The 13011-nt window shown below is 46.1% G+C and overlaps 1 protein-coding gene across 1 annotated transcript; it reads right to left on the bottom strand.

Annotated features, from left to right (window-relative positions):
- Positions 1-2063: 2063 nt before the first annotated feature.
- Positions 2064-4447, bottom strand: LOC105050736 (uncharacterized). Its single transcript, XM_010930864.4, has 4 exons — positions 3548-4447; positions 2875-2945; positions 2532-2757; positions 2064-2447 (listed from the first exon to the last, which is right to left on the bottom strand). The coding sequence occupies exons 1-4, from the start codon at positions 3677-3679 to the stop codon at positions 2253-2255; spliced, it is 624 nt and encodes a 207-aa protein (XP_010929166.1). The 5' UTR covers positions 3680-4447; the 3' UTR covers positions 2064-2252.
- Positions 4448-13011: the final 8564 nt, after the last annotated feature.

The following is a 13011-nucleotide window of genomic DNA, read 5'->3' on the forward strand; positions in this document are numbered from 1 at the left end:
GGCTCAAGCCGAGGAACCAAAGAAGGATGGTAAACCCATGACGCCAGCCGGTGCTAGAAAGAAGGTTAAAACAAATTAAACAGCAAAGGAGGAGGAGATAAGAGGAAGAAGAGAAGAAGGCAGAAGCAGATAATGATCACCAATACAAGGAGCCAGAGAATACCCAAGATTGCTGAAAGTGGCAAAGCTCTCTGATTGAAAGACCAAGAGTAGCCGGTTTTTTATGTCTGATTATGCCGGTGGGACGGTTCTAGGAAAACCTTGTTTAAGTAGGGTAGGGAGTTTGTTGGATCAGTGACTTAAGGGAGTGTCTATACGATGAAGTGCCTAGCCCTGTAGGCACCGTGCCTCGCCTGTGGTGCATAATTTCTTAGTTCAGAACTACATCTTAATTCAATCTGTTTGGTTAGGGAATGATTTGGTGAAAGCACACGACAAAAATCTAATCTTACCTTGCAACTTCCAAGCTTCAAGCGCTTCTGTTAGATGTGAATGTGCTACTGTATGCCTCATATTAATCAATCAAGAAGAATGCGTTCTTGGGATGCAATGGTGAAAGGCGTGGGAGTTGCTGTATTCATAGCACCGGTGTGGGAGCACATGTGGTAAGTTCAGGACTATGTTACAACCGAGGCATCAACGAACAAATTAGTTCGATTCTTTCCCGTGTTGTTTCTGGATGTGTGATCAACAAAAGTAGCATGCATGCAGCTACGTTCAACTTGAAAGATGCAAGCCTTCTTCAATTTTGGTGCACCAGGTGTCCGTCAGCAGACACATACTAGGTGGGGCGCGCTGCAGGACCTGGCAAACTTATTAGGTCGGCTTTGCAGATAGAGGTACCTGTAAGAGTGAACGACTGACAGGGATTTGAAGTAACGACACGACGTCTCGCTGAAGGCTGGTTGGAATCTGCATGCATGATGTGTCACATTGTGTCATCATAGATTGGTCTTCCATTTTCATAAAATTCGCTTGCTTTCAGAGGAGAATGTTTATAAGCAATGGATCAATGTGGCTTTTCCTCCCCCAACAACCGATCACGCATCTTCCATGCTTGCACACAAATACGTGCTATGAAATATAGTGGGTGTACATGATAGCCATGCAATACAGAGCACGAGTATTAACGTTGGAAATAGAAATAATATTGCACTAATATATGTTCTATAAAACCAGTCTTGTTATGGTATCAAACATCTTGGCACCGAAGTAAAATTGAATTCAGACTGCTTCGATTTTTTTTTTTTTCAAAAAAAAAAAAAAACTCCATCGCTTTACCGACACTAATACATCTAGAAAGGGTAGTAGAAGTATATGTAAAGACCATGCAAATTCTCTTACAGAATTTCAAATTGAATTGTCACTGATATGATATTATAAATGCATTTTTGAATCTTTGATGCTCCAATTGTCAAGCAAATCAAATGGAAGTAAAAAATTGCGATCAAGGGCAAATGGAGCTAGATCATCACTCCACCAGCAACCAACAGTAAACCCTACCTTCCTCCTCGATACAAAAAAGAAAATTTTTTCTATTGTATCTGTAAATCAGTTCTTCATAAGTCCAAATTCTGTGACAAATGGCAAAATACCACACAAGCAGTCCGAAATTTCAATAACATAATTCTGAAAGGAAAGCAATCTACGAATGGAAAGATCAAGCTACATTCTCTTCACCACAAACCAACAAAAAGTCAGATGATTTCCAAACATCTAACTAGAGGTAACCAACTGAAGTATTATCATGGATTCTTCCATCACACGTCTAAATCCAACAAACTGCCAAATTCTCCTGCTTTTAACCATGTCAGATGGTAAAGAATAATCGATTCTACGAAAGCTATACAAGAAAGATGATTTCCAACTTCTCTTCACCACAAAGCCAACAAAAAGAAAGATGATTTCCCAACATTTAACTAGAGGTTACCAACTGCAATCTTATTACAGATTCTTCCACCACACATGTTAATCAAACAGATAACTGCCAAATTCTCCTGCTTTTAACCATGTAAGATGGTAACGAATAAATCAATTCTGCAAAACCATACAAGGAAGATGTATTTGTCAATAAAAGGACGCTAGCATTTCTACAACTCTATTAAGTTTCATGTATAATGGGAATACAAGTATCCCTTTAAGTTGTTCCTTTACAGACCAATACAATTTGATAGAAAAAGGTATTCCTTAAGAGAGGAAAGATGGGAACGGCACAAGAACTTCCTTCATCACCCATGATGTAGCAGAAAATCTCAAACCCTAAGAGCTACCCGATCTTGCCATGAAATTTTCCTCTTGCCCACCCTGTTTGAATTGTTCTCGACACCTCCACAAATTGATAACTTGAGATCATTTTCCCCTCCATCACCATCTATTGAACACCATTTCAGTTTCTCCATTTTCAGGGGCTCCAACCTCACATGAAACTCCTCCATTTCTTCACCATTCTGCAATTAACAAAAAAATCCCGATTAACAAACCTTCATAAGTGTAGCCATGCAAGTTCCTGATAGAAGAACCCGACCAATTACCGGTAAAGAGATTTGATTCAAATCAATCACAGCAGAAGTGCTTGGAGCTGCACCTTCCATTATTCTTTGATTCCTATGTTTCGTAGGTACTTCACTTCGAACAACCGCATTTGGTGGTTGAGAGATTCCAACAGATGCTTGCATTTTGCGGGTTTGTTTCTTGAGTCTACATGGGGCGGCCTGAGATGGGGTTTCTAATAAAGTCTTGTATTTGCTCCGCAAGAATCTAACATACCAAATTATAATTTTTTAAAGTTAAACCTTCGAAAGAACTTGAGATATAATGAGGAAATCAGGAAGCAGATAAATGTGTGCAAAGAAAGATATATTGAAAAGGTAGTACTTGACTTCAGCCAAGAGCTTGAGTTTCTTCTGCTTTGTCTGCTGAAATTTCTTATTCTTTGCTTCAGTTTCCTGTGAAAACAAGTTACAGTTACTTGCTGAGGCGCAAAAAAAAAAAAAAAAAAAAAAAGCAATTAAATTGTTGAGGGATATCATAAATTAAAAAAATTGCAAACTTTACAATGGAGATAGCAAAAAATAAAAATAAAAAGAATGGGTTTTTTAAAAAAAAAAAATTAAGGGAAAGAGAAAAAGAAAGGAGTGAATAAATTCTAATCAAGAAGACCTAAGACAAAATCCAGCCAATTAAAAGTTAGGAACAAAAGCTCAAACAAGCATTCCTACACAAAAAATCACAAGACCCTAGATCTCTCAATCTACGCAACCTGGACCCACGAAATCGACAAAAATAAGGGAAAAACAGCCCCAGATCCCCCCCTCCCACAAAAAAAAAAAAAAAAACACTCGAAAGAGAACCTACACCCCTAAAATCAAAGAGAATAACAAGAGAACGAACCAATTTGAGAATAATAATAATAATAATGGAAGGCAATAAAGGCGGAACATCCAGAATCAAGAAAACCAGGACAAATTCCAAACAAAAACCGCATCTTGGCAACAGAAAACGCAGGATATCCAAAGATCCAATCAACCCAACAAGGAAAAGATCTCACCTTTATCAACTCCTCATAGTCCTGCAAGAGCCCCTGGTACTTGAACCGCGCCCTGGCCTCCTCCCCAGCGGTCATGTACGACGAAGACGATGGAGACGACTCCATGGGACGAACCCTTCTCACCTTCTTCATTATCTTCTCCTCAACCCGGCCCCTTCTCCCCGGAACCCAAACAGACTAAGAAAGAAAAAGCAAAAGAAAAGGAGGAGGAGAAGAAGACTATATCATAAGAGGCGATGGAGAAGAAAAGGCCAATAAGAGGTCATAAAGATATAGATGGAGAGAGATAGAGAGGTAAAGAGATAATGGAGAAATAAAGGTAGGTGGAGAAAGATAGATAGAAAGAGAGAGAGACAGGAAAGGTTCCTTCCCCTTGTTTTCTCTTTCTCTCCCTCTCTGTAGGTCTGACCAAGATAAAACCCGAGAGAGGCCCATATAAATCGGGAATTGGAGAGCAAAGGAGAGTTCTTTTTTTCGCTTTGATGGAGGTGTAGATTTTCTGGCCTTGCAGAGGGGTATTTCTGGCATTGCCTGGGGGCCTCTCTCTCTCTCTCTCTCTCTCTATTCTTGTTTTCTGGAGGAAGGGAGGGATGTAGGGGGGCTTGGTTGGAAGATACACCCTCGAAGACACCCATCCTTTCCTTCCCCTATTCTCTCTCTCTCTTTCTCCCCACCTCCCCTTTTGTTTTGTTTCTCCCCCCTCAAATAAATTTTGGTCCACTTGGGCCATCAGAAAGGAGCTAGAAAGACGTAGAGAGAGGACAAGGTCTCCTTGGCATAGAGGGCGAGGGGGTGGGGGATTGGATTTTGCCTCCTTAATTAATACTCTCCCCCCTCCCTTTCCTTGGTTCCTTCTCTACCCCAGGTATTTGTTGGGATGAGAAGAGAGGAAAGGATGGATGGGAATAAAAAGGAAGGATTCATGGATGTGATGCTTGTTTCTCTGATGTTGCAGCCGTTTGCCTGGTGCCTTGTGGACCCCCCCCCCTGTGATGGTGTGGATGGAACTTTTATTAAGTAAATCGATCATAATTACTAAACTACCCTTTCCATAATTAGATTTTTAGTATTGTTTTTTCGTTCCTTTTCTTCCCGACGGAGCATCATTAAGAAACTTTGCATGACTCTCTGACACAATCCTCTTCATATTATTTGTTTAGAGATTTTCCAATCATAATTAATTAGTACTATTTATTAACTGGGAGAGAATTTGGAGAGGAATAGACTTTTGTGAAGATGAGTCACTTTTCTATAAGAATCTCCACCATCTCTTTTGTTTTATCGATCCACACTGAACGAAGACTCCAAGTCATTGCTTGCATCCCCACACAAACAGGAGAGGATAGGGTTTAGCCGGCCTTGAGTTCCAAAACGTCTAGGGTTATTTTAGGAAATTTATTCTCAGCAGACAGAAGCGGAGACGATAGGGACTGTGCCAGTACCTCTGCGTCAACCGACTTTGAGCCCTCCATCAGAGAGCTTAGGCTGTGTAAAGCTGCCATGATTTTTGATTCACTCCGGTTAAAATATAATAAGTTATACTAACACGTGTCGGTGACCGGCCACCATTGCTTGGATTAATTATAGCTTTTTTTTTCCACTGCGGTAGAAGATGGGTTGGAATTTGGGACCATTAGGACCCTGTGGCTCCACCACCTACCAACCGAGGCTTGTGACCTGTGAGCCTCTCGTGCTCCGATGTGGACCTTTGGTTGGAAGCCGGAGGAGAGAGGCGGGAGATGCGAACAGTTGATCTGGGGAAGAAGTTTGGCTGGGAGTTGGCGAGAATGAAAGTCGGCAACTGCAGTGACGGGGCGAATCCCGTCCGTTACACAAAAACCGGTTCCCTGCAACTGGGGCCGTTTTCGGGGAAAGTCCATGAGATTCGCGACAAAAGAGGCGTTTACCTTGCCGTTGGATCCGCACGGCATGCCATGCCTCGGCGGTTGCTTCCGAGAGATCTTCCACTTCTCCGCGGCCAAACATTTATCCTTCGGCTGGGGACGCTCGCATAAAAATATCTCTGCTTGCAATTTGGGACGTACGATGCGGGTGATAAATAAATAATCCTTTCCCGGATCTGAGGGACGGTCCAACGATTTCATCCAATCAAGCACGCCATAGAGAGATCGATTGGATGGTATCTTATTATTTTGTTAGCATGTCAGTGATTAAATTTTTCCGTATGGGTGTTGCTACAGTATTTTTTATAATAAAATTACACGTTAGAAATTTATATGTTTTATTTTTTTAAAAAAAATAATATTTTTTTATTATTGTTTTTTCTTTTCTTCCCTCCTCTCCGCAGCTCCTCCGCCAGCCCACCTCCCTCTGCTTTTCCGCGCCCACCTCCTCTTCCCGGCGCCACCGTGGCTACCTCCGGCCCCTGCCCCGAGCGACTTCTCCGTGCCCCGCGCCCACCCGCGGCTCGTCCGCCCCCTCGATCCGCCCGCGGTCCTCCGCCCTCGGTGCACAACTACCCCCCACCCGCGGCTCGTCCGCCCCCAGGTGCGCGTCGGTCCTCCATGCGAACCACCCCACCCCTCCGGCACCGGTTGCTTCTGCGCCCCCCCGCCCCATGAGCGCCCGTGGTTCCCACCCCACCCCCTGCCCCCCTCGGACACCCACGGGTTTTGCGCCGCCCCCCTGCCCGCCTCCAGCGCCCGTGGCTTCTACGACGCCCCCCCCCCCACCCCGGGCGCCCGCAGATCCTCCGCCCTTGATCTCCCCGTACCGCCCCGCCCCCCCTCCCCCCATCCGGCGTCGGAAAATAATTTAAAATTTTAAAATATTTATCATATCAGTCAAATTGATATATCGAATTGAAAATTGAATGATCCATATTTAATCCGGCGTTCAAAAATAGATAAAAATTTTAAAAAAAAAATTAAAATATACTTTGGAGCAACATGGCAAATTTTATTTTTATATCGTTTTAACAAAATCTAAATAAGAAGTCAAATACAATGCTAAGACAAGTTAATTAATTGCAGATTGGCGTCAGACTCTGATCTCAGACAACGGGCAGGACTTTGACTGGCGTTCAACCCTGATGAACTCGGCTGAGGTCTAATCAGACTGCACCAGATTCAAGCAATCAAAAATGGAGATCATTGCTACAATAAAGTTTTCTATTAATTAGTTAATCATGCAGAGTGAGTAGTACTATGTATGGTCCCCAACCATCTTGATTCTTGTGATGTAGTGTACTGCCATTTTCACTAGGTAAAAATATAACTTCTGATGAAGATGAGTATTTTTCTGGTTGCAGCCTAAAATGGAAGTGCTGGTTTTGTATACTTATTGGTGGATTTTGGTGACCTTTCGATCACTAAAAGGATACCTTAGTTACCCTCTACCAGAGGTTCGGTTTCAGGCTTACGATTTCTTGTACAACTCCCAACTCTGCCATGGAAGCTTCCAACTAAATTATTGGGAACCAATATGAAGTAGATAGAGGGAAAATAAATATTAAGGATGAGAAAGTGAGGCGGGTGGTGCACCTTCTTGGTTGATTGAACCTAGCACATCATTGTCTTTCAAATAGCAGGCAAATACGTGAAAAAATAATAACATTACAGATGAATACAGGAATGATACGTTAAATTGTAAAAACCAACAACTTAGACATGTGATAACAATGACATATTTATTTGATTTTTTTTTAAAAAAAAATATTTCAGCAGCACGATGCCTAGAGTCTCACATCAAGTTCTTTTTTTTTATTTGGTTCTGTGAACTCAACCACACTAAAAGAGAGGAAACTAGTATAGCGTCCAAATGAACCATGAATTCACCCTTGTTGCATGAAAAGCTATAGGAGAGTTGAAGCGCAATCAAAAACTTCAAGAGTAGCATCAGAAGCTTGCATTGAGGCACTAATATTGGTTCTCTGAGAGACGCAACAAAATGTGCTCTCAACTTCTCATAATTCTGTTACAAAAACATTTATGCTTAAGATTTGTACAAACCACTTGAGGTATGCTGCAACTGAGTGATGCCCTGCAAGTATCACAGCAAAGAAAGGAATGAGCCTACGACACATCTTGAGTCAAGCAACCAACAAAAACGATTAGGCCAAGATAATTTTCTCAACTATCCCAGCACAAAGCATTGATCAAAATAGAGACATGGGAGAGGGCATCATTAGATTTTATAGTTACACATCTAAATACAACAGGAAATTGCAGAGTCCAGCAAGATCCAAACCTGATGCATCCTTGAGGATACAGTATCTGAAGCAAAGATCAAATACGTAAAAAATCATATCTTTGTCACGAAGATCATTCCCACCAAAGGAGAGGAAATCCCATCACAAATGCAAGGGCTCCATCATATATATAGTTTCGAGAAGCCAATCAGCTGGCAAATCACCTTGCTGCCACTTGAAGGAGCCTGTCTTCATTTGAAAAGATAGAATGATCCATGTTGTTCCAATTACCAACACGATGTACATATTGCTGATTCCTCTAAGTACAACAGCAAACCGTATCAAAGTTCCAAATAAACTTTTTTTTCTTATTATCTCCATAATCTTCACTCTCTTAAATCTGAAGATGCATATGAAAAAACAAAACAAAATGGAAACCATCTTAACATGTACTTGTTTGTTCATTTTTTTTTCCAATAAACAGCAACAGACTATATATCTTGTTGAGATCAATCTTCCCATCGCCCGATCGTCGGAATCACACTCCTGCAAAAAAAATTCTCACTGACCAAAGATGCCTCCGATGGAGACCCTTCAACGGTCAAATCAGAGAGGAGACTAGACAACAGTGGAACTCAACGAGAGGGAGAGAGAGCTAGAGAGCTCAAGAATTTAGAGACGCTTTAGAGAGTTTACCCATGCTTGAGAAAGCTTACCCATGCCTGTTGCCTTACCCCGTTTTAAAGTAGAATGCGGTATGGTCCCGCCATTAATGGTGCAGACAACTGGGGAATTGTCAAATCGTCGGAGACGGTCAAATCGACGTGAGTTGTCAGGTCATTAATCCATGTCCTTAGCAGAACAGCACCCCATGGCGGTCGCACAGCATGTCCTTGGCAAGAGAACAGCCCATAGCGGTTGTACGGCATTTGGACGGACTGGGCGACTGTATGTCGGTATTCGGTTGTCGGGACGTCGGGTGATGACTCGAGAACACCGTCGGCTGATCTAATGCCTTGTGGAAGTCGGACGTCGGCTGCCATCCCCGACAGTGAGTCGGTGATATGGGTTCGGCCGCTCGGTCAGTCGGAAACAGTATGGGTCTGTTCGACCGACATACCTTTGGCCGGATATTGTCGGCAGTCATTGTCGGAGTTGTTGTCGGAGTCGTTCGTCGGTCCGGTCGGTAGAGTCGGGCGTTGGTCGGACCGGTCCGAGGATAAGTCAGCGTACGGGGGTCAGTCGGTATATCCCAACAGTTGCCCCCCCACTCCTGAGTCCGATGTCGTGTTGGCCCGCGTGAACACGTGGGCGACAGCTTCGGACGAAATGAGTGGTTTTCTATCACGTCTTGCTCTGACTCTGGCGATCGTATCAACGAACGATCCGATATCAGACGTCCTATTCAGAACGCAAACTGCCATCTCCTTGGGAACGCGAACCGCCGTCTCCTTGGGAACACGAACCGCCATCTCCTTGGGAACACGAACCACCGTCGGTTAATGAATTTCGAGACGCGATTTTTCTGCCACGTGTCAGGAGGTTATTGGGCCAGAACCGTTCACGCGGATGGAGGCGACGTGGCTCGATCTGGGGGCAGGTGCGTTGAACCGTCGGACCGAGGAAAGGTCCAGGCACTGCCATGTGTCGATATCTGGGAAACCCTCGTTCGGCATGCTTTCATCTCGACCGTCGAAGGACCTTATATATATGCGGCCACTTACATCCAAAACTTCACTTTTTGCTGCAAATCTATTCCTGACGCTGAGGCCCTATCGAGTTGTCCCCAGTTCCAGGTAGTTGTTTCCGTCCTCTTCCTTTGAAAGCTCTTCTTGAAGTTTTTTTCATTCTTGTCTCCTTGCATCCTTTCTCCTTTGGTATTTTTCTTTTTGCTTTTCCTTTTGGGGCTAGCATTATGGCTAGAACCTCTCATCGAGGAAGTCAGTCGGGGAATCCGACCGACGATTCTCGATCGATCTCGGAGGTGGAGACTTCTTCACTTTCGGGATCGAATGTCGAACGGCTCAGGGAGCAGTACGGTATTTCGGAGCAGTTCGAACTCTTCGCCCCTGGGGCTGAGGGTCGGGTTAACAACCCACCTTCGGACCAGGTGGCCTTTTATGTCAAGAACCTTCAGGCAGGTCTTCGCTTCCCGATTTCGAAGTTTGTCCGGAACGTTTTGGATTATTACGGGATTTGCCCGGCACAACTGGCGCCGAACTCAGTCCGGTTGATAATCAATTTTGCTTTGCTGTGTCGGCTTCTGCCGACCTTTCCCCGCATCTCTCTCTTCCGGACATTCTTCATCCTCCAACCCCATCCGAAAGTCCGAGGGTGGTGGTTCTTCAATCTCCGGAAGGATCTTTCGTTCATTACCGATCTTCCATCGTCGATCCACAGATGGAAGAATCAATTTTTTTTTTACTTCTTCTTCGCTACCTTGGGGGTTCCCTTCTCGCTGGGGCGACCCTCGGACTCAGTCGAATGAAAACAATCGGGTGGAGGCTGGAGACCGAGAGAACTTTCACCGACTGAAGGATGTGTCGGTGCCGAAATAGAGAGAGCTCGTCACCGAGCAAGCTCTGTACGACGCCGGCCTGAGTTCGATTCCCCGCTTAGGTATTGTTCGGTCTGTCAGTCGTCTTTTGATTTTTTCATCCATCTTCGGACTTGTGCTAATCCTTTGTTCAAATTGTAGGCATGCCGCTGAGAGTGAGATTGACACACACCGACATTCGGCAACATGCGGCGAGGAAGAGACCGACGCCTGGGGCCGGACCTTCGCGGCCCCCAAGAGGCCTCAGACATCATCCTCGACCGGCATTGCGACGTCGGCAGCACAGCCCGACCCCGAACAATCATCGGGCTTTGAGCCGGTTATTGCCCTGTCGGTGCCAGCGGTGCCACCCGAGGTGCCATCCGAGGAAGGGGCGGCAGAGGGGGCAGCCGAAGGGGTGTCGGCTCCCCCGCCAGTGGAAGAGGTTTGGGTCGAAGCAAGTGAGCCCGAACGACCTGCGGCGGCTCCCGTCGCACCCTCGAGAGGAACTCAGTCGAGTTCAAGTTTCCCGTCCCTTTCCGATCTTCGAGCCTGGGTGACAGATCGGGGGAAGGCTCCGATGGCACTGACGGACGACTTGAGGTCGGCGGGCCGCGTCGCATTGTCTGACGTTCGGGTCCCCAAGGAGCGTCGGCCCTGGCCAACCACGACTTGGCCAGGAGATTGTGTCGGGCAACCGTTCTCCCAACCGATCGGGAGCTCTTGAAGGGTCGGTCGGTGTCCGACATGCTTTCTTCCTTTTATCCGACCATGATCCAGGTGAGCTCTTCTTCTTTTTCTTTCTTCTTCATTGTTATTTTCGTCATTTCATTCTTCTGATGATCGGCCTTCTACTTGCAGCTGATCTACAATATGTTCGAGCTGGAGGTCGGGTACCGGAGGTTCGGCGACGTCCAGGTGGCCTGGAAGAATAGGGCCAAAACCATCGAGGCTGAGAAGACGACGCTGGTGGACCAGCTGAAGTTATCGATCGACCGCGAGGCTAGGCTCGAGGAGAAGATCTCCCGACTCACCAACGGCCTAGCCACCTCGGAGGCCGAACTTCAGTCGGCTCGCGAGTAGGTCCAGCGCAAGATCTTCTCTGTTCACAGACTGCGGCGTGAGCGAGACGGTTGCATCAGGGAGCTCGAGGCCGAGTGCGAACAGTTTCGGGTTAGCCTGGAGAACCTGACTAAAGCCGAGGAGAACTTGTCCTCCACCCAAGCCGACGCCGACATAGCGAAGGCAGAGGTGGAGTCGGCCAAGGAGACGTTGAGTCGGATGGTGGAGGACTTTCGTGGCTCGGACAACTACCGCGAGGAGCTTCTCGAGAGCGGCTTCGCCTCCTATCGGTGGGGTACGAGGATGCTCGGGATGCGATTCAGAGTCTGCACCCAGAGCTTGACCTGAGCAGCATCGTCCCTCCAAGGTCAGAAGACCAAGCCGCAGAGGAGGAGGCCGACCCACTGCCGATGAGACGAGTTGCCGAAGGTGAGGCGGCTCCAACCTCCGATCCCACCCCGACCCGAGTGGGCACACCGGTTGCTCCCGAACTCTCTCCGGTGCAAGAAGTCGACTCCGACGAATAGTCGGAGTGTCCACTCCATCACTTTTGTATTCTTTTGTTTTTGTTTCGTCTTTGATATTTGTAATCAGGCTTCGGCCTCATTTTGTAATCGGGCTTTGGTCCAATTTTGTAAGTCACTTCAACTAAATGAAATCAAAGACTTTTCAAACTTCTTCCCGCGTGCGGTTCAAAGTGTTTGATTTACCGAGCCATCCCCGAGAGTATAGGTCATAGCTCCGACATACCTTGTTAGGACGTTCGGTAGGATCCAGCGTAGCCGATCAAAGTAGTCAGTGGCATGCGCCATGCTAAGGACAATGCAAGCCCCGATCGTAGGTCGGTGTCCTGACTGTCTTACAGGTTGCATAGGATCCGATGGTCGAGAGTCATCCCGACTGTAGGTCGAGCATGCACGTCGGGTCGGATGTCGGTCAATCCCCGAACGTGGCATGTCGACATGATCATTCCGTAGAATCTGATAATCAAGTAGCGTCCGACGTATTCGGATAGGATAATGATAACAAGTCGAATATCCATTGGCTGATCTTTGGTCGGGCGTAGCACATCGACACGATCATTCCGTAGAGTTTGATAGTCGAGTAGAGTTCGACGTATTCGGATAGGATAACGATGACAAGTCGAATATCCATTGTCCGACCCTTGATCGGGCGTAGCACGTCGACACGATCATTCCGTAGAGTCTGATAGATGAGTAGAGTCTGACGTATTCGGATAGGATAACGATGACAAGTCAAATATCTGTTGTCCGGCCCTTGATCGGACGTGCACGTCAGGACGTATGATAAACGGTGGCAAGCCGAATATCCTTCGATCGGTCGTGATCAAGTCGGTATGTCACGAGTGCGACTGTGGTCGTCTTGGCATTTTGCCCTTCTTAGTCGAAGCTAAGTCGGCAAGTTAGCCAGCCGCGTTGGTCGAAACTCTTTGCCTTTAGAGGTGGAGGCTGTCGTAGATATCCCGCCTCTTCGATCTCCATCATAGAATTTGATAGTCGAGTCGTGTCTGACGTATTCGGATAGGATAACGATGACAAGTCGAATATCCGTTGTCCGGCTCTTGGTCGGACGTGCACGTCGGGATGTATGATAAACGGTGGCAAGCCGAATATCTTTCGACCGGTCGTGACCAAGTCGGTATGTCGTAAGTCAAACTGCAGTCGTCTTGGCATTTTGCCCTTCTTAGTCGAAGCT

This window comes from Elaeis guineensis, chromosome 8 (assembly GCF_000442705.2).
Source record: "Elaeis guineensis isolate ETL-2024a chromosome 8, EG11, whole genome shotgun sequence".
NCBI lineage: Eukaryota > Viridiplantae > Streptophyta > Magnoliopsida > Arecales > Arecaceae > Elaeis > Elaeis guineensis.

Excerpts from the sequence above, each read along its gene's own strand:
- LOC105050736 (XM_010930864.4), bottom strand. The coding sequence starts at position 3,679 with ATGAAGAAGGTGAGAAGGGTTCGTCCCATGGAGTCGTCTCCATCGTCT. Across the intron at positions 2,946-3,547 it reads ACTATGAGGAGTTGATAAAG|GAAACTGAAGCAAAGAATAA; the intron begins GTGAGATCTTTT and ends TTGTTTTCACAG. Across the intron at positions 2,758-2,874 it reads AAGCTCTTGGCTGAAGTCAA|ATTCTTGCGGAGCAAATACA; the intron begins GTACTACCTTTT and ends TTGGTATGTTAG.